This window comes from Petaurus breviceps, unplaced genomic scaffold, assembly GCF_028583685.1.
Source record: "Petaurus breviceps papuanus isolate PSGF00001 unplaced genomic scaffold, PetGlider_PUasm1.0 47, whole genome shotgun sequence".
NCBI lineage: Eukaryota > Metazoa > Chordata > Mammalia > Diprotodontia > Petauridae > Petaurus > Petaurus breviceps.
In genome coordinates, this window is record NW_027186349.1 from 5,098,992 (window position 1) to 5,120,873 (window position 21,882).

The 21,882-nt window shown below is 36.0% G+C and overlaps 1 protein-coding gene and 1 pseudogene across 2 annotated transcripts in view; both read left to right on the plus strand.

Annotated features, from left to right (window-relative positions):
• The window catches only part of CDH18 (cadherin 18), a 1,599,127-nt gene that overhangs the window by 1,131,323 nt on the left and 445,922 nt on the right, over nucleotides 1-21,882 (plus strand). For both annotated transcript variants that reach the window (XM_069101403.1, XM_069101404.1), the window contains one exon: nucleotides 10,149-10,637. In XM_069101403.1, the coding sequence (XP_068957504.1) occupies nucleotides 10,410-10,637 (228 nt within the window). In that variant the 5' untranslated portion in view covers nucleotides 10,149-10,409. The remainder of the gene's footprint in view (nucleotides 1-10,148; nucleotides 10,638-21,882) is intronic.
• LOC138171806 (lanosterol 14-alpha demethylase-like) lies at nucleotides 5,452-6,829 on the plus strand (annotated as a pseudogene).

Sequence of the window (21,882 nt, forward strand, 5' to 3'; positions counted from 1 at the left end):
TTTTTTCTGCCTCTTCCTCAGAACAACTGAGTATGAGCTCAATAAAGTTGCGATATACTAATAATTCTGATCCTACTAAAAACAATTGTTAATAAATACTGAGCTAACATTATGAACATTGAGAATTTTTTCATTATTGATTTATTTTCATATGTGAGAAATGATCAAACTATTTTCTTATCATCATTTCAAGGTTGGCATTAACAACTGTGTGGAGGGTGAAGCAGGGAGAAAAACCTGCTTTCCCTGCATTATTTGCTTTCTTACTGTTGGCAATCTAAGGATTGCCTGAGCAGGGCATAAAATCTTGGGATAAATGCAGCATAAAAATGTGTTCATCGTGCTCAAAAATAGCCAGTGGGTCTATTTTATCTAAAATGTGCTAACATAGACTTTTTTTTTTCATTTTGGCATATTCTGGTATATAAATAGATAATAAATATTATATAGATAATGAATGGAAAACTAAATGTTTGTTGTATAATAGAATCATATAATTCTAGGTATAGAATGGGGATAATTCTTAACATCTTCAGATCTGTTGTCGATATGCCTGCTTTGGCTGAAATACCTGGAAATGAATCAATGTTTGTAGTTTGAATTGGGTGGCAACACATGGCATGTCATACAATACACATATGCACATCTAGGAATGAATTTCTATTTGCTTGCCAGTTGTCTTCACCTGAATATCTCAGTGGGATCACAATTTCAACATTTCCAAAACATGATTCACCATCACCTTTCCCAATAAAATTTCCTTTTTCTGAATCTCCCTATTTCATTTGTTTTCCCAGGCAACCAAATTCCTAAATTCAGGGTATTTTTTTTTAAGCAATTGGGGTTAAGTAACTTGCTCAAAGTTACACGGCCAGGTGTTTCTGGGTGAGTGCTAAGAGTCTGAGCCCAGATTCGATCCCAGGTCACCTCTCCTCTGGACCATTTTCTGCCCTGAAACTGGTGTTCCACCATCCAAGCAAGACCTCCAGAGACCATGCCCAAGAAAAAAAAAACACTCATCTGTGTAGGACTGCCAGCCTCCTCCTTTTCTTCCTCTTCCTCATAGAATAGTAACTTCCACAACTTTCCTCTATAAAGGAAGCCTCAAAAGACTATCCAATTGTTTCATTCAGAACTGCTGAGACAATAGAGACAAAAGCACCATTTCTTGACTGATACTCTATATGTTTTTTCTCCCCCATTAGAATACAAGATGCTTGAGGACAACTACTGTTTTTCTGTTGTATTTTTATTTTTAAACACTTAGAACTGTGTTGACCTGAAAGAAAAAAACTTAAGAAAGGCTTTTTCATTCACTTATGTTGTAATGACCTGCTAATTGATCTCCTAGCCTCCAATCTTCAAGCAACTTAATATAGCTTTCTCAGAGCTGCCAAAACAATATTCCTAAATTACAAGTATGGCCATATCATTTCTCTACTAAAAACCTTCAATGTCTCCCTATAGTTGTGATAAAAAAAACACACCCTTCATCATTTCTGTTTTTCAGAATCCTTATCTCCTTTTAAGGCTCAGCTCATAAATCATACCTTCAGTGAAACCTTTCCTTATTATCATATTTTTTACTGTTCTCTTCCTTCTCAAATTGTATTTATCTGTGAGCATGCATACTGCCATTTCCCCACAGCAGAATGTAAGCTCATAAAGGTTGGAACTGTCTTGTTTTTGTCCTCATATCCACCCCAAATACCCCATGTACTTGTTTGAATATTAATATGTATTTTAACTGATTTGATTTTTTCTTATACATTGAAAGAGTTTGCAAGGAAAATCAAGTCAAAGAACAATTATTAATCACCTATTATGTGCCAGACAGTGTGCTAAGCACTGGGGATACAAAGAAAAGAAAAAGAAAAAAGAAAAGTCCCTGTTCCCAAGAAGCTCACTGTCTAATGAGGAGGGACAACATGATAACAAGTATGTACAAATGATTCATAAAGACATTCAAAATAGCAGCTGAGATTCATCGAACACTTTATAATTAGCAAATAATTTCTTCTAACAAACCTCTAAAATAGGTAGTATATAAGTATTATTCCCATTTTACCCCCATTTATAAAAAAGGAAACTGAGGTTAATAGAGATTATTTGGTCAGTGACATAGCTCAGGTACAAATTTTGGTTCCCTAATTTCAAGTTCAGTGATTTAAAAAAAAAATCATACTAGATTTCCCTTTCTGTTTGTCTCCCATGCCTTCATTTTAGTCAACACTTCACCCTCCTTCTAGCATGAAAATAATGATTCTCATTTTTATATACTTTGAGGTTTGTGAATTTTTTTCTAAAACAATTTCGTGATGTCAGTAGTACAAATATAATTTATCCTTAAATTATCCCTATTTTAGAAATGAAAGAATTGAGGCTCAGATTGTAACATGCATATGGTCACATATCTAGTTAATATTAGAGAAAACATTGGAACCAAGTTCTTTAGATATCAAAGCCACATCTCTTTCCACTACAACATGCTACTATTGTCAGATATATTTGGGAACTTGAAATATGGAAAATATGAATAATTAATTTTAGGACCAAATATATGATTTGAGAAGAAAACACTCTTGTGGCACCATAGACAATTTTCTGACAATTTCATTTCACTTTCATTTGATTTATTTTGATATTTTTGTGGAGTGACATGAGACATCCACTATTTCAATAATCACGTTTCCTGAGTCAGTCAATCTTCACACATGTATACTTTTTACATATATGTGTAAAACACAATGTGCAAAGAATAATATAAATTATTATAGTGTTGCATTCATTTACATATGATAAAATTATGATTTACAACTAAAGTAAAATAAAATGAGGGGAAGGTTATTAATAAGTTTTTTTTTTCCTTTTTGGAGGGGGGAAAACAGGGCAATTTGGGGTTAAGTGACTTGCCCAAGGTCACAAGCTAGTAAGTGTTATGTGTCTGAGGTAGGATTTGAACTCAGGTCCTCCTGACTCCAGGACTGGTGTTTTATTGACTGCATCACCTAGCCACACCTAAGGGTATTAATAATTAAAAGCTCATATATAATTTTACTCCAAGTAAGAATTCTATAGAATAAGAACTTTTTTAATCTGTCACTATGGTCAACATATATTTTATGTCATTATTCAATTATAATTCAAAGTAATCAAAGACATAGGGGTTTTTAGGTACTTTGTACAGTTACCACTTTCACACCGTGACTTTCCCTCTCTGGATCTCCATATTGTGAACTGGAAAAAGAAATTAAATGGGAATTTTGGGGAGTATGCAGCAGCCACAGACAACATACACAGGTCATTAGATGAAGTGAAGAGTTTAGAAACTCAGAAATGCCTAAAATATATGAATAGTGTTAAATAATATCAACATATTTTATCTTTTAGCATAATAATTCATATATCTTTTGTGGCAAAAAAAAGGAGGGACAAAAAATTTTATGTGCATTTTTCTGCACCCCTGATTCCAATGATGCCAAAAATATAATTGTATTTATTTTTGCTTCAACATATATGTGCGTGCACAAATGTGTTAGATCTATATCTTAGGGTACAAGCAAAGGCAAAATATATTCCTTGATCTCAAGGAGTTCACAGTGAAAAAACAGCATGCAAAATAGTTATGTTCAAAGAAGGTAAATAGAGGATAGATTGGATAGGTAATAGAATTAAGGGCAATTGGGCAAAGTCTTCTTGTATAAGTTTAGATATTAAGTCAGTCTTGAAGAGATTTAGGGAAACCAGGAGGAGATGATGAGGGAGAGAATCCCAGGCATCGAGGACAGACAGTGAAAATTCTCATGTCTGAGAGATGGAATGTCTTGTCTAAGGAGAGCAGGGAGACCCAATGTCACTAGATCTGTCATATTACAGGATGTGGTGGTGGTGACAGGTTAAGGTATAAGAAGCATGGAAACATAGAAGAGAGGCAGGATATGAAGGATTTTGAATGCCAGAGGATTTTATTTTGATCCTGATTTTATTTATATCTTAACAATTTGGAGCAGAGCCTCAAGGTTGATTGCCTTTAATGATTATTTTATTTTATTACTGTTTTGCTTTTTTGGAGGGGGGAAGTAGGGCAATTGGGGTTAAGTGACTTGCCCAAGGTCACACAGATAGTTTTTGTGTTAAGTGTCTGAGGCCAGATTTGAACTTAGGTCCTCCTGACTCCAGGGCCAGTGCTCTATTCACTGTGCCACCTAGCTGCCCCCTTTAACGATTATTTTAGTCACAGTAGACCTGGGAACCATTTTCAGGGTGCATTTGAACTTAGCAATTATCCATTATTTCAGCTTTCTATGTCACATCAGTTTATTATTATTTAACCTATCTACAATTGAGGTAATACAGTGCTCCTGGGTGCTATAGTCTTTATCAGCTAAAGATCCCTGGCCCAGGCACATAAGGATAGCCATGTTGTTTTTGTTTCTCAGGCTGTCCAGAAAAGGGCAATGTATATATTCTACTCAATGTCAATCACAGATTTAAAGGGAAATTTTCACAATCTCCAGAGCCTACATTTTTTTACCCATGAAGAAGATGGATATTCTCTAATTCATTACAGCAGGAATCTACTTCAGTGGCACCAATCTAAACTTCCAAGTGGAATTATCTACAAAAAAAGTAATGGTGTCTACATGATAAACCTGAAGGGAACTATAGAAAAGTTTCTGCTAGGACCTGTTGACATTGTTGCTATTAAAATCTACTTAAATTTTAGCTCATTCAGGAATACTGGCCATCATGCAATATTAAAATTTACTGTTGCCAGTGCCACACTTATACATAGAAATCTCATACACCTGGTACCTTTACAAAGCCATATCCAGGCAGGTTGGGGGAAGCCTCATCTTTTGGTGATGACAGATCCTAGATCTATTCATTAACTTTCCATGGAAGCCTGTAATGTTAATCTCCCACTGAACATTCTGTGTAACACAGACTCTCCACTTTGATATATGGTTGTTGCCATTCCATTTGACAGTAAGAGTGCTCACTCAGTGAGTGTGACTTGCTAGATGCCAACCAAGAATTCCTGTTTGTAAGATATCATTTCATTTGAGCATCCATGAGAAGTTATGCTTGATCTTTGTTTCTAGAAAAATGTAGAGAAATTGAAAAGGTGAAACACATAGCCACTAGAAAGTCAATGAGGGGGAGGGGGTGCCGAGGACATCTAGCCTCTATCTGAGTTCGCTCAAGTGCTTCTGTACAATCGTCAATCTGTTGGGGAAGTAGGCAGTGGCGGGACGGCGACCCCTCCCTCCAGGTCTTTCTCATGGGCGGTAGGAGGTGGTGACTGAGGCTGTAGTGGCGGTGATGGCCTTGCTCAGGTGGGAGGAGCTGGTGCGTGGGCGGAGGATGGCGACGGGCAGCTGTCTACAATGCTGACAGCGTGGGTGTGCAAGCTCAACCTAGCCTACCTGCTGTGCGATGCCTTGGGATGCCCGGAGCAGCCAGCCGAAGAAGGGAAATGCCCGCCCTACATTTTCTCTCCTGTTCCTTTCCTTTGACATAGAATAGAATTTGGAAAAAAAGTCCTATTGGGTTTCTAGAAAATGAATATGAGAAGTATGGACTTGCATTTGGTTTAACAATGGTGGGTAAGAAATTTACATACCTCCTTGGCAGTGACGCTGCTGCCGTGCTCTTCCACAGCAAGAACGAAGATCTGCGCAGAAGATTTTTACAATCATCTCACAACACCCGTCTTCGGAAAAGGATTTGCTTATGATGTACCAAACCTAGTATTCTTGGAACAAAAGAAAATGTTAAAAACTTGCCTTAATATAACCCATTTTAAACCACACGTTTTGATAACTGAAAAAAGAAACAAAGGAATACTTTGAAAGCTGGCGAGAAAGTGGAGCGAAAAAAAAATGTTTGAAGCCCTTTATGAGCTTATCATTCTCACAGATCGTCACTGTTTACATGAAAAAGACATCAGGAGTCAACTGAACGAAAAAGTGACCTAGCTCTAAGCAGGACTAGATGGGGGCTTCGGCCATGCCGCCTGGGTCCTGTCAGGTTGGCTGCCTTTGCCCAATTTCAGGCACCAGGACCTAGCATATAAGCAATCAAAATTTTTTTCTATAAGGCATTCCAGAAAAGTAGGAAGCCAGAAGAAAAAAAAAATGATGATATTCTTCAAACTTTACTAGAAGCTACTTACAAGGATGGGCAGCCTTTGATGAACAATAAGTTTGCAAGGATGTTGATTGGACTTCTTTTGGCAGGGCCACACATGTCGTAAACCCTGAGTGCCTGAGTGGGCTTCTTCTTGGGCAGAGACAAAACATTCCAGTAAAAAAGAAATGTTTCTTAAAATAGCAAAGTGTCTGTGGAGAAGATTTACCTCGTTTAAATTATGATCAGCTCAAAGATCCACGTCTTAGATCGCTGTTTGAAAGAAACAGTAAGACTTAGACCTCCTTTAATGACAACGATAAGATTGGATGCACTCTCTCCCCCACCAGATTGTAGCAGGCTATGCAATTCTTCCAGGTCATCAGGTGTGTGTCTCCTACTCTTAATCATAGATTTAAAGACTCTTGTATAGAACGCTTACACTTTAATCCTGACCAATATTTACAGGATAATCTTGCATGGGGTGAGGTTTGCATATGTGCCATTTGGAGTTGGTCAGCATGGTTGCATTGTAAAAACTTTGCATATTGTTCAAATTAAGACAATTTGGTCCACTCTGCTTCGTTTATATGAATTTTATTTTGTTGATAGATATTTTCCTACTGTGAATTATGCAACCATGAATTATACAACCCCAGATAACACAATAATTAGGTACAAAGGAAGAATGCCATGAAAAACAAAACAAGCAAACCATGATTTTGTATATGTGAACCTTATAGCATTTGCTTCCAATGAAGGTTACAAAATAACTTTAAAGTGTATTTGGGGGGGGGTGCAACTTAAAAAAGAAAACTAAGTTATAAGTCTTTATGCTAAAATTGTATTTGTTTACATGATTACAATGCCGTTCTTCATGGTTTATTTAGCCAAATTCATTGAAACATTCTAAAATTAGGCTGAGAAGATCTATCCTAAACAGATTATTTTAAAGGGCAATTTTCCGGTAGAACTTTTGAGAAAAGTATGTATATATTTCTACTGGGGTGAACTATTAACATAATAAATGTGAAATCCAATAAAATTCTAGGGATAGATTTGGTCTTACTCGAATGACCAATGATGAATTAAAAAAAAAAAAAGATTAAATGCTGCATTTAGAGTAGTTGTATTAAATGTCTTCATGCTATAGTCACATTCATGTTACATTTGGGAGTAGGCTTCCTCCAAAAAAAAAAAAAACCCAACAATTTCCTACAAATTTTCTAACTAGAAAATCAAACAAAATTCCAACCGAGGTTTGATAAGATTTTTGTCTTTTTAAAAAAGGCTTTCTGAACATAGAAATACTATAAAAAAGGAAACTAAAATCTTTACTCTCAAATTATACCCAAATATTTTTACAAATTAATTTTTATACTTACCAGTTATTCATGGATTGGATGATGATAGGACTCCTCAACATCTTGCATCTTTGACTGACAGTCTCAGAAGAAGATGTACATGTTCAGGAGTCTATACTTACCTGCTTCAGCAGAATTTGGCAAAGCACCCCTCTTATCCAAAAACTTCCTTTTTGGATTTCTGGGACAGAAAAGGGTGCCAGAACTTTGTATGGTATCAAAGATTTGCTAGTTAATATTCTTAATAGGACTACTTCCTTCCTTCTTTATCCAGATCAGACAGGAACACCTGTACCCTCCCCTCACTCCTCACCCCCCACCCAGTTTTAGCTATTAGAGATAGACTGCAGTCTAAGTGTCTCCTGGGATTAAGCCTGATAGTTATTCTTAATTTAATCAAATCATCTGGATCCAATAAATGTAGATATCTGTTATGAAAGAGGGAGAGAGGGAACTAAATATCAAACTGTAAAGTTGGAATTGACACTGATTCATGTACATGTTCTAACTTGAAACTTTATACTAGTGGTATGTGTGTGTGTAAGTATGTGAATATACTGATACTGTGTATTTGAATGCACAATTTGTTCTTATTAGGTAAAGCTGAAATATTCCCTTCTTGAAATATCATGTATGTTTCAGTAATGTTCTTAGTTAAAACAGTTTTCAGGACGCATGTTGAACTCATTAAATGTAATTAAAGTTCTGTTACTAATTTTTCATGTTAAAATAATTTTGGATAAAAACAAGTCAGTGACAAAGAGGAGTTTCAGGATGAATCATTACTCTAGCCACAGAATTTCTTGCTACTCAACCTGATATTTCAAATTGGTTGAAGGAGTAGGTGCCATCTGGGCCCATTCAGCAGCTCCCTACTGAATATTGAAATGATTAACCTGATATTGAAAAATGGGGTCATTTCTCCAACTGTCCAGCACACTGAGTGGCTAGCAACTACTAGAGGGTTGTATTAAGTTTTACCCCAAGTGCTCTTTGTAAGTGACAAAATACACAGAAAAATAAATAAATAAGTTTATTACTACTACTAACACCACCCCAAAAAAGAATAACATTTAAATGACAATTTTGATAGTGGGTCAATATAAAAAATATGATGATAATTTTGATTATGAATTATTCCATTAAGTTTATATAACCAGGAATTTATCTCTGTTCATGTGAAATATGTGTAAAGGATCAGAGAGAATTTAAAGTCTAAGGAATTTTAAAGATCTATTCAGGCTATAGTTTATGTTAGTTCAGACTGAATATAGCAGAGAAATGAAACAATGACATGAATAATATGGTTTTAAAAGAACAAACATCAAAAAAACCTAAGCAAAGAAAAAACAAAACCAAAAACAAAACTACTGTGTATATGTGTGTGTGTGTGTGTGTGTGTGTGTGTGTGTGTGTTGCAAACAGTTTGGGAAATAAATCTTCTAGATTAAGTCATATGTCTAATTTCAGCTGTATTTGTGTAGATATAGCTTCTGACTTTCTTCTTTGCTCTTCCACTTGAATCCACAAGCTTCAGTTGTTGTGAGTGACTTTTTGATGTTCATTCTCATAGATTTGGGAGTGGGAAGAAATTGATAATCCATAGTAGATTTGGCAGGGAATAGAGTTTTATGTAAGTAGTGCTATATACATATATACATGTTTGTTGAAACTATATGAATGTGTATCACTAACTAAAGTTAAAATTTGAATGAAAAACAAAATGACTCCAAGATCACAAGGGATAATCTTCAACATTTATTTACATATATGTACATGCCTGTGTATGTATAAATAGCTAACTCTTAATTATCTGTGAGTTGATAAAGATAACTGAAATGTGTTAATATATACTATAAATCATGTCTGAATTCTTGGTAAATGATGCTAATGATGATATGCCTTCTTGTTGTTTCTCCTTGGTTTTGTAAGAGGACCATGGCATCAGGAAAATGATGCCACAACTTGCAAGTGAATTGGATTTATGTGAGGGAGGGCTGTGCAATGTAACTAGCTTCACTTTCTGCTCTTGATTCACCTGGGTCTAGTGGCAAGATATTGATCAGGACAACTTGAGATGGTCCCAGATTCAGTGGGAAACCTTGGCCTTTTTAAGCTAAGGTCTTTCAATGGCCTCTTTTACCTAGTCAAAAACAAAACAAGCAAAAGCAAAAAACAATCAGGGAAGGGAAGATCTTCAGAGTGTCTGGCCAAAACAGAAAAAAAAAATTGCTATTTACATTCACTCTGAGCCATTTGGGACCAAACAATGAAATGATATTGATTATACATATATATGTATGTGTGTACACACATATATATATGTATGTATATATGTGTGTATAGAGAAAGTAACAGTCTTATGCAACAAATATATATATATATATATATTTATACCAAGATCAATATTAGCTCTGAAATATTCAGATACTTCCTGTTGTGTTATTATAATTATTTCAAATGTATTTACAAGACATAGATAACTGAGTTATCTGGTGACCCATGCACATGCACTCACAAAAATGATTAACCTTCCAAAAAGAGTGAAATAATATTTGGTCAATGAAAGAGCATGATCTGTATTCAGGTCAGTAATTTAAGTAATCCTGTTTAATGATGTAAGTAACTTTTTTTTTTCTCTCCCTCCATTAGGTAGAAAATGGTTGGATGTGGATATGCACTGTGAAGATTTGGAATCGGAAACCTACAATTTCATTCTTTTAAAATACTATTTTAGGATGTAAATATGGTTTGACCTTTCCCCAATGAATAGTTAAATCATGGACAAGCTAAAAAACTCACTTTGGACTGTTTTTCCAAACGAGGCTTCACCTTACTCCTTCAGTGCCCAATAAGGGATTACAGTTGATAAGGGAAAGAAAGAAAATCCTTGAACTGGAAAGTTATCCTACAATGAGAATTACGAGTACATCTTGCATCTGCCCAGTCTTAGTTTGTCTCTGTTTTGTGCAGAGGTGTTATGGGGCTGCTCACCACAGCTCCATTAAGGTGACCAGAAATCAAACCAAACATATAGAGGGTGAAACAGAAGTCCATCATCGCCCCAAACGTGGATGGGTGTGGAACCAATTCTTCGTTTTAGAAGAACACATGGGACCAGATCCTCAATATGTGGGAAAAGTAAGTTACGGGGACTTGAGTTGGGTAGAAAATGGTTGTGAGAAGGGGAGGGGATAGAGGATTAAGAGATGGTTTTCTTAACACAGGATGCTACCAACTCAGAAAAAAAGATTAGACAGGATGGGTCATTGCCCATAATATCTCACCATGACAAAAGCTGTCTCACAGAATATTTCTCATTGTCCTTGTTCTTCCCTAAATAAATAAATAAATACCTTTTTGAACTCATAATTCCATGATTACAGGATTAATCCTCAGATTAATGCTTTGTAAGAGTAACTTTCTATTTTTACTTAAACTATGCTTATTTATCACATTTTTCCCTTTCTAAATCACTTACTGGCTACCAATAGCCACCTAACACATCTAATAACATATGAAATTAAATTTATTTGGAACTAGAAAATCTGAATTCATAACAAAGGATATTGGATTCCAAAATTTTAAGTATTTTTCATTAAATTTCTGATGAGAATACTCTGTGAATACACTCATGTTCCCCATGCCAGTGATGGAATGGTATTTAAAATGCTGATGCATTACATATTTTAAAATATTGAATTTGTAAGAGAAAAACATTGAGATTTTGTTTTACCATATCAAAAGAATATTATTAAACAATTAGGTAATTTATCTTTCTTCAGAGCAGTGTTTACTATTAATACAAGTTAAGCAGAGTCCAGTTTTACTTAAAAAGTGATACTTATAATGGAGCCACAAATTCTGATATAGTAGAAGGAAAATTAATTATAGGCAGGAGACCTGGGTTTTAATACAGTCTCTATTATAGGAAAAAAAAAACTCTTTGTGATTTGGATCAGATAACTTAATCTCCACTTGTGAATTGTGCACAGTGGTACCTGTACTAAATCGCTCACACACACACACACACACATAACATATCAGTTATGAGGAAAGGTATCAACTATTTTGTAAAAGTATAAACTCCTCTTTTTTTTGCTGTTTGGAGCTGGAAATGTAGGGCAATTGGGCTTAAGTGACTTGCCCAAGTTCACACAGCTAGTTTGTTTTTTGTGTGTGTTTTAAGTGTCTGACGCTGCATTTAAACTCAGGTCCTCCAGACTCCAGTGCCGGTGCTCTATTCACTGTGCCACCTAGCCACACAGAAAACTATAAAGTCTTTATTACAAATTTGGTAATTTTGGAACTTGTAATAACATCAGAAATGGACTTTCCACTACAAAGATATATATGTGTGGAAGAGGGGTGGTTTTGGTGAGGGAGGGCTATCTCAACATCATACCTATATCTCCATTTCCCCTAGGGCATTGGCCCTCAGATTTATCCCAGAAAACAATTTCTAGAATCAGAGCTGTAACTGGCAATGTTGGCACTTAGGGGAAATTCATTTGAGAAGGGGCACAGTCCTCAGGATTCTGACCTGAGGGTGGCAGTCAACACAATACTTTTAGGCCATTACTGGGAAAGATGTTTTGAGATAGAGAAGAGCAGGATGAAGCAGCTAGGAAGGTGTTCAGCTGACATATGGTCCTAGACATGAAGGGTGGGAAGAAACACACCAGTTCCCCATTTTAATTGATTATTTTTACTATCATTGAATCATCGATCATAATCTCATAAATTTAGGGAAATCTTTTCCAACTCTCTTAATTCTAATGATTCCTATATTTTAATTATTTACCCTATGTATAGCTTGTTTTTACATTTATTTGTGTGTGTATTTATTTTACTTTCCCTATTAGACTGTGAGATTTTTGAGAACAGAGATGTCTTTTGCCTTTTTTTTTTTGTGTCATTAGCACTTGGTACAGTGCATGGCACATAGTAAGCATTTAATAAATGATTTGATAATTCATGGATTAAAACTGCAAAAGACTTTAGAAGCTATCTAGTAAAATGCTCTCATTTTAGAGATGAGAAAACTGAGGACCAGAGAGGCTAAATGATTTCCCAAAACTCCTTGCTCTTGGGAGGGCTAGAATTCAAAGCAAGGAAGGTGCTCTGACTCTAAATCAAGTATTCTGAGCTCAGCTGTGTCCATATTAGGAAAGGAAATCAAGTGCCTCCAGCTCCCATCTAAATTTCATTGCCTTGGAATAGTGCTGATATGGTCTTGTCCTAGTTACCATTCTGACTAGGATTTCAGTGCAGCTGTATTCATCATTGCATAGTGGATGTAAAACAAAAACTGAAATTAGAACTCATGCAATCATGGAATCTTAGAATTCTAAGGAGTCTCATAGGCTCCTTACAATCTCATAGGAGATCATAATGGTTAATCTAGATTTCAATAACATTGCTAATATTTATACAAAGCTTTAAGGTTTCAAAACTGATTTGCAAATACTATCTCATTTTGTCTCCATAGTAAGCCCAGGAGGTAATGCTATTATTATTCCCATTTTACCACTGTGGAAACTGAAATTGATTGAAGTTGAATGACTTGCACATGGTCACACAACTAGTAAGTGTGTGAGCCTAGATTTCAAGTGAATTCTTGCTGGCTCCTGGTGCGGTATCATATCCACTATAACACTTATCTCCTCCTGTGTCTTCAATGGCTTCAAAGAGTGATTGTCTCCTCTTCCTGAAAACATCTCTTAATAGGGAAGTCACTAACTTACAAAGCAGTACAAAGTAGTCTTAGCTCAACTTATTAGAAAATATTTTTTGCCATGTCAAAATCTCTCTGAAACTTCAATCCATTAATATTAATTTTGCCTACTGAGCCCAAGTATTATAAATTTGACCCTTCCCTTCCATTACATTCCTTGAAACTCAGCTTCCCCAGTTCTTTCAGTTATTGTGACACCTGTCCTCTTTACTATTTAATGCAACCTAATATTGCACTCTTTATATATATATATATAGTTCTGACTCATATTAAACATTCACACAACTAAAATCCCCAGTTTCCAGTTCTGTTCTCCTTTTTTTTTTAATGGACTGGTTCTACTCTTTGCTTTCTGTATGTTGAGCTACTAAGATTTTAAACCTAGGTCTATGATCTTGCATTGTTCTTTATTCAATTTCACTTTAGTTTTATGAGTTATTTTCATAGAAGAAGTGAATCAAAGAAATTGCATTATATTTCATGCAGTCCATTGAGCTAACCTCTCAGGCTTCTTTTTTGGATATTCTCTGTGTTCCTTAGCCTATTAGGTATCTTTCCTTCCCAGTCGTCCATCCACCCCCATCCCAGTTTGGTAAGCATGCTGTCTATGCCATGTGGTATAGTTGGAAGGTGACTAGACTTTTAATTAGAAGACAAGGACTTGAAGCAAGACCCTTGTACTTAATATCTATGTAATCACTGGGTCTCATTTTCCTCATCCATAAAAACCGGGACGGGGTGAGATATCTCTCCTACTTCTAAATTCTATGGTCACCCAAAAAAAAAATAATGAATTGGTCAAAGACAGATCCTTGGTTATCCTATTAAATTTATTTATTTATTTTTAGTTTTCAACATTCATTTCCCCAAGATTTTGAGTTACAAATTTTCTCCCCATCTTTCCCCTACTCCCACCCCAAGATAGTGAGCCTACTGAATGCTACTTCCTCCACTCTGTTCTCTCTTATATCCTCCTATTCCCCCCTTACTTTCTAGTAGGGCAAGATGGATTTCTATATCCCAGGGTCTATATATCTTATTTCCCAGTTCCATGTAAAAAAAAAAAAAAAATATATATATATATAAAACGTTTTTTATATATATATATATAAAACATTTTTTAAAATTTGATTTTCAGATTCTTTCCCTTCTTCCCTCCTTACCCACCCCCACTGGAAAGACGAGTAATTCAATATGGGTTGTACATGTGTAGTTATGCAAAACTTTTCCACAGTAGTTATTTTGTGAGAGACTAACTATATTTCTCTCCATCCTATTCCACCCCCCCAATTATTCTATTTTCTCCTTTGACCCTGTTCCTTTTCACAAGTGTTTGTTTCTAACTACCCACTCCCCCAATCTCCCTTCTATTATTCTCCCTCTTATACTCTTCCCCCAGCCCCACTTTCCTATAAGGTAAGATACTCAATTGAATGTGTATGTTATTCCCTTCTTAAGCCAAATTCAATGGGAGTAAAGTTGACCCATTCCCTTTCACCTTCCTGCTCTTCCCCTCCATTGTAACATTTTCTTTTGCCTCTTTTATATGAGATAATTTACCCTATTCTAACTCTCCCTTTCTCCTTCTCCCAATATATTCCTCTCTCACCTCTTAATTTTATTTTTTAGATGTCACCCTTCATATTCAACTCATCCTGTGCCCTCTGTCTATGTATACATGTACACACATATACACACAGTCACATATATATTTATACAGACATACATACTCTTATACATATATATGTATGTATACACACAAACATACACATTTATATTCTCTTCAACTATTCTCATACTGAGAAAAGTCTCATAAGTTACAATTATATTTCCATGTAGGAAAGTAAATAGTTCAACTTTAATAAGTTCCTCATGATTTCTTTTTCCTGCTTACCTTCTCATGCTTCTCTTCCTTCTTGTATGTGAAATTCAAATTTTCTGTTCAGTTCTGTTTTTTTTCATCAAGAATGCTTGAAAATCTTCTATTTCATTGAATATTCTTATTTTCCCCTGAAGTATTATGCTCAGTTTTGCTGGGCAGGTGATTTTTGGTTTTAATCCAAGCTCCTTTGACCTCCAGAATATCATAACCCAAGCCCTTCTATCCTTTAATATAAAAGCTGCTAGATCTTGTGTTATCCTGATCGTGTTTCTACAATACTCAAATAATTTCTCCCTGACTGCTTGTACTCTTTTCTCCTTGATCTGGGAACTCTGGAATTTGGCTAAAATATCCCTAGGAGTTTTCTTTTTGGAATCTTTTTCAAGAGGCAATAGATGAATTCTTTCAATTCTTATTTTACCCTCTGATTCTAGAATATCCAGGCAATTTTGCTTGAGAATTTCTTGAAGGATGATTTCCAGGCTCTTTTTTTGAACATGGCTTTCAGGCATTCAAATAATTTTAAAATTATCTCTCCTGGATCTATTTTCCAGGTCAGAGGTTTTTCCAGTGAGATATTTCACATTGCCTTCTATTTTTTCATTTGTTTGCATCTCTTTTATACTACCTTGATTTCTCACAAAGTCATTAGCTTTCATTTGCTTCAATCTAATTTTGAAAGCATTAATCTCAGTGGGTCAAACTTACTCTCATTGAATTTGGCTTAAGGAGGCAAAACATACACACTAATTTGGGTATCTTACCCTATAGGAAAGTAGGGAGGAAGGGGACAAGAGAGGGGATGATAGAAGGGAGGTCAGATTGGGAGAGAGGCAGTTAGAAGCACACATTTGTACAAAGTAGAAAACAGAATGGGGGGGCAGGATAGGATGGAAGGAAATATAGTTAGTCTCTCATAATATAACTACTATGGAAACATTTTACATAACTATACATGTACAACCTGTATTAAATTGCTTATCTTCCCAGTGAGGGTGGGTAAGGAGAGAAGAAGGGAAAGAATCTGGAAATCAAAGTTTTAAAAAACAAAGGTTAAAAAAATGTCTTTTTAAATGCAACTGGGAAATAAAATATACAGGCACTGGGGTATAGAAATCCATCTTTCCCTAGTAGAAAGTTAGAGAGGGGATGGGAAAGGATATAAAAGAAAGCAGATTGGGGAAAGGGGTATTCAGTATGCTTTTTATCCTGGGGTGGGGGGTAGGGGAAAGACAGGGATAAAATTTATAACTCAAAATCTTGTGGAAATGAACATTGAAAACAAAAAATAAATTTAAAAAATATTCTCTTCAGTGAATTTATGAATTTTCTTTTCCATCTGGCCAAATCTGCTTTTTAAGACATTCTTCTCCTCATTGACTTTTTGGGCTTCTTTGCCATTTGGGTTAGTCTATTTTTTTAAGGTGTTATTTTCTTCAGTATTTTTAGAGGTCTCCTTTAGCATGTGGTTGGTTTGTTTTTCATGATTTTCTTGTATCATTATCATATCTCTTCCCAATTTTTTCTCCACTTCTCTTTCTTGATTTTCAAAATCCTTCTTGAGTTCCTCCATTGCCTGCAACTAATTCATATTTTTCTTGGAGGCTTTTAATGTAGGAGTTTTGATTTCATTTTCTTCTTCTGGTTCAATGTTTTGATACCCTTTCCCCCCAAAAAAAATATTCTTCTTCTGTTTGCTTGTCTTGGCAGCCAATTGCTTGACTTTTGAGTTCTTTGCCATGGTAGAACTCTGCTTCCAGAGTAGAAAGAGCTGTTTCCCAAATCTCTGAGGTTTTCACAGCTGTTGTCAGAACTGTTTTCAGAGCTATGAGGAGGGCAACTGTCTGTACAGCCTCCACAAGCTCAGCCATCCTAGTATTCCTCATTCCAGGACCACCACTCACGACTGTGACCAAGATCTAAGCAGGTCAAAGCAAGAGTGATTACCCTCAGAATGGTTACTTGTTTTTCCTATGAACTGAAGGCCAGGAGCTCTGGAGGCAGCCACATGAAGCTGCTGTCCCAGTTCCAACAGAATTTACTGACCTTGTACTTTCTCTTTGGCATTTATGGGTTGAGAAGTCTGAAAACTGCCACAGCTCCTGGTGATTCACTTTCCTTATGTCTACTCCAGCTGGTCTTGGTCACGAATCTGGGCCTGGTGTGGCTCTGTAAAGCCAAGCACAAGTAACTTCCAGGTTCAAATTAGGAGCATAACAACTCCATTTATTCAGTGACAGATTAAGGCAAAACATTCACAGAAAATCAAAATCAAAATACAAGACAACTGAGTCATTTAGTAAGTTCTCAACTCAATCACAAAGTACTAAGGTCTATGTACTCCACCCCTGGAAAGTACATTCATTTAGCCAATCACAAAGCCTTCTTTCTATACAACTGGAGATTATTTTCCAATCATAAACAAAGTACATTCCTTTGGTCACTCACAAAGTATAAAAGTCAAAAGTTTTTCACCCCTGGATCACAACTGAATTACAAAACCATACATGACCACCAAGAACCCTCTCAAAGAGGCAGGGGAGAGCATAAAGGCCAATCTACACAACAAGGTTATAATATCATCACTGCATTCAATATTGAAGGAGAGGTTGTTTCTTCATCTTGACCCAAGGCAAGTTCTCAGCAGTCTCTTTTCCTGGGAAGGCAAAGCTTAACAAAGCCACAATATATATTGCCAGTGTCTTCATCAATTCACTCTCTGCCTGCAGAGCAGTCTCAGGACCCCTGAAAACATCAGCAAGACCCTCCCCCAAGATTTCTGTAAACATACAACAAGAAAATCCTCCTTCAGGGCTTCTGAACCAAGAGCAAGGTTCCAGGACTTCTGCAACAACAGCACTGTCCTTTACCAGCAGATGAATCTGGCAAAGTAACATAAAAAACAGAAATAAAAAATACTGGCACCATAGTCATGCCTTCTCAGTTCTCAGCAGCTCTGTGTGGCAGTTCTCAAAAGTCCTGGGCAACTCCAACTGGCCCTCAGCAGTCCTCATGGCTTTGGCTGGCAGTTCTCTCTCTCAACAGTTCTGGCCCCTGGCAATTTTCTCTCTCTCTGCCTATGTGATGCGGCTCCCCAAAGTTCTTCTGGCCTCTCTCTGCTTGGGCTTCTCTCTAAATCCACAGCACCATCTCCTTCCAGTTCAGCCCCCTCTCTTCACATCAACAAGTCCATCCCATAAGTGAGATTCACAAGCTCTGGGTTTTTACACAACCCAAAAACCAAGCCAATACAAATACATCTTTAAATTCCATTACCATTACAGGCTCACATGGGACTGTGCTCTACTCCCAGCCCACTGTGATTGATCCTTCCTATTTGGTCTGCCAGGCTACCTTCAGCAGGAGATTTGTTTCTCTCTGTCACTTTGTGGGTTCTGTAGCTCTAAAATTCATTTAGAGTCATTTTTTTAAACAGATATTGGAGATGGTTGGAGCAGGAGCTCAAGCAAGTTCCTGCTTTTACTCTGCCATCCTGGCTTCACCTCCCCTGGTTATCCTATTAGAATAAACTTCTTCCATAATGACATCAAAATATCAAATAGAATAAGGCTAATGATACTTCAATTTTTTCCCCATGTTTTCTGTATTTCAAGGTAGAGACCTATCTCAATCTAAAGTCCTTATCTTAATCTAAAGTCTTATCAAAGAACTTATCAGTCACATGTTTATAAGTGAGCCAGAATAGAAACACCCTGATTCCTCTCAATACTGCCTTAGACCCATAAGTCACTATTCAAAAAGGCATGAAGTAATAGGCCAGGATTCACTTGTATGTTCTATTCATAGATATTAGACTTAAAGCGTGAAGGGACTTTAGAGACTATGTAGGCCAGCATTCCCATTTTACAGATAAAAAAAAATTGAGGAAAAGCAAGATAGAGTGAATTAAAGTTATACTGTTTGTAAGTGGCAATAGCCAGAATTTGAATTTAAGTCATCCTGAGGGATTTCTGCACTATGCTTACCTTATTTCTCACACACATAATTTACACACAAGTATAATTATGTTCAATTTTACTATTTCTTTTTGTTTAAAGCAATCAGGGTTAAGTAACTTGCTCAATTTACATGGCCAGTTATTTCTGGGTATGGTGCTGAGTATCTGAGCCCAGATTTGATCCTCAGGTCGTCCCGACACTGGAGCCAGTGCTCTTACTTGCTGAGCAACCTGGCCACCTCCAATTCTATATTTCATATTAAAGTAAGGAGTAATGGAATAAAAAGGCAGGAAATTGTAAAAGAAAATATGATTTTCCTTCTACAGTTTTACTTTGTGTTTCTATAAGTGTTTGAATTTCTAGAAACTATTTAATCTTCAAAAAAGTATAACTCTTTTCTCTACAAAGTATACCATGAAACAATGGGAACTGAAGAATAATAACTCAAAATAGTTTTTATATTTACTAAAAAAAATTCAAGTGGAATGCTGTCATCTGTAACAGATTATTAAATATGATGGTAAGTTCAGTATTGGAGAACTGCTTTATTTGAAATAAATTATTTTAATTTACTACCTCCAATATCTTTGAGAACTTGGTTACCCTTTTCTAAATCCTTAGTTAGAGATCTATATACTCTATGACTACATTTGCTTAGACTATTGATGAAGGCCTTAAATTTGATTTTCAATGTAGTCATAATTTTTCTTTTTCTGCCTTTGATATTTTTCTTTCTTTTTTTTTAAAGCAGTTGGGATTAAGTAACTTGCTCAAGGTCACATGCCATTTATTTCTGGGTGTGGTGCTAAGTATCAGAGCCTGAATTCCATCCCAGATCATCCCAACCCTGGGGCCAGTGCTCTTACTCACTGCACCACTTGGCTGCCCCTAAGCAATTGGGGTTATGTGACTTGCTCAAGGTTACACGGCCAGGTGTTTCTGGGTGGGTGCTAAGTGTCTGAGTCTGGATTCGATCCCAGGTCATCCTGACTCTGGGGCTGGTGCTCTTACTCACTGTACCACCTGGCCACCCCTGATATTTTTCTTGACCTTTTACCAGTTAGCATCTGGCTTTATGATAAGAGTTTGTTTTATTGACGTTGGTCACTATGTTTTGTTCACTACAATGATGATTATGTACCCCTTCAGCGTGTTCAGTACTTTTTATAAATGGAAAGATAAATAAAATGATGAGGGACCAATAGATTTTTTTTCTCCCAAAACTTGGCAGCCAAATCAGACCAAATATGCAGTCTAGCACACAGGGATATCATGGATTTGTGGCACTGGCTGGAGGATTTTGTAAATAATTGAGGGATTAGAGCAAAGAAGAAAAAAGAGCATATTTGCCAGATTTCTTCTCAGTAAGGATTTCCTTTGTTTTCCAAGGATATATCCATATTCAAAACTCAATAAGCAAGTAACATTTTTTACCTTAAATAAAATCCTAGCTAATTGAGCATTATATAATTTAAAAGTAAAATTATATACAACACATTAGCATGAAAGTTAATGCAGCATAGCTAATACATTATTACTAATAATTTGCAAAAAGATGTTGGAAGTGCTATAAGCATTCTTTTGCAATTTTCGTTTGAGCAGTCACTTGCCATCCTTGCATAAATGCAGTATATTCTTACCACTAGGCCCTTTGCTCACATTGCTCTCTCTTTAGAATTTCTCTCTCTTCTCCCTCCCTAAAGTTGACTTTAAAATTCTACCCATTCTTTAAATGTAATTGTTGCCACCTTCAAGCAGAGCATTTGAAAATGTCCCTTCCTTCTACTAATCTTGCTTCTCATTTTACTTATCTTATAATCCTTGCGCACCCTGTTCTGCCCTGCTTTAGGAAAGGCTTTTTTGCTTAGCTTATTTGTACTTCCATTTATCTCGTGGTGTTTGATTTGTAGCTGCTGAAGTTCTTCCTAAAGTTATCCTCTTATTTACATAAAAATGTATTTAAGAATTAAGATGAAAATATTAGCAAACTAAAAATGTATGATTTTAATATATATGTACATTTGTATATGTATAATATAATATACACAGAAATTCTCAATTTTCAAATGGATCTATTCCTTATCTATTTGAATATTCTCTTCAGTGGTATAGATTACACCCTGTCCATGCCTTCCCAGTGTCAATGTTTTCCTACAAGTTCACCATTCAACATGCTTGAGGCCTTCCTTGATTTCTTCTGACATTATAAGAGAACTGGTGGAACAAACTTTTTTCTTAACTGTTGTCCCATGTCACATGATATGCCTGCATTCTCTTCTTGTCCAACAGTTACCTGATGTCATCTTTTTACCCATCTCTTAAGCCATCTTCCCTATTGGTTATGTTGCTCTTCCTCACACCTACTATGTACCTTCCCATTGCTCTCTATGTGATATTCATTTTTTTAAATTCTTTGTTACTATTATGTATTTAGCTGATGTATAACAGCACTAGTAGAATGTAGGGCCTTAAAATAAGAGCATTTCATTTAACAAGATGATTGGGGAGCATTAAAGAAGCTTTTCTTTTTCCTGAAGACAATCAAGTCTACTTTCTTGCTCTTGTATAACTGTGGACCCAGCTCAATGTCCATCTGTACTGTCTGCACCAGATTTGGATATTGATAAACAAGCTCTATAGTTTGTACATGCAAGTATATATTCTATTCTTAATGACAGGTACACTTCATCTACTTCTTGTTTCCAATCTGAATTTTAGTTCATGCTTAATCTTTACTCTGGTAGCGTTGAGGGATTTCTGGGATTTGTTCCTTGGAATTGAAAAGAAAATCACCTGATACAGTGCTGT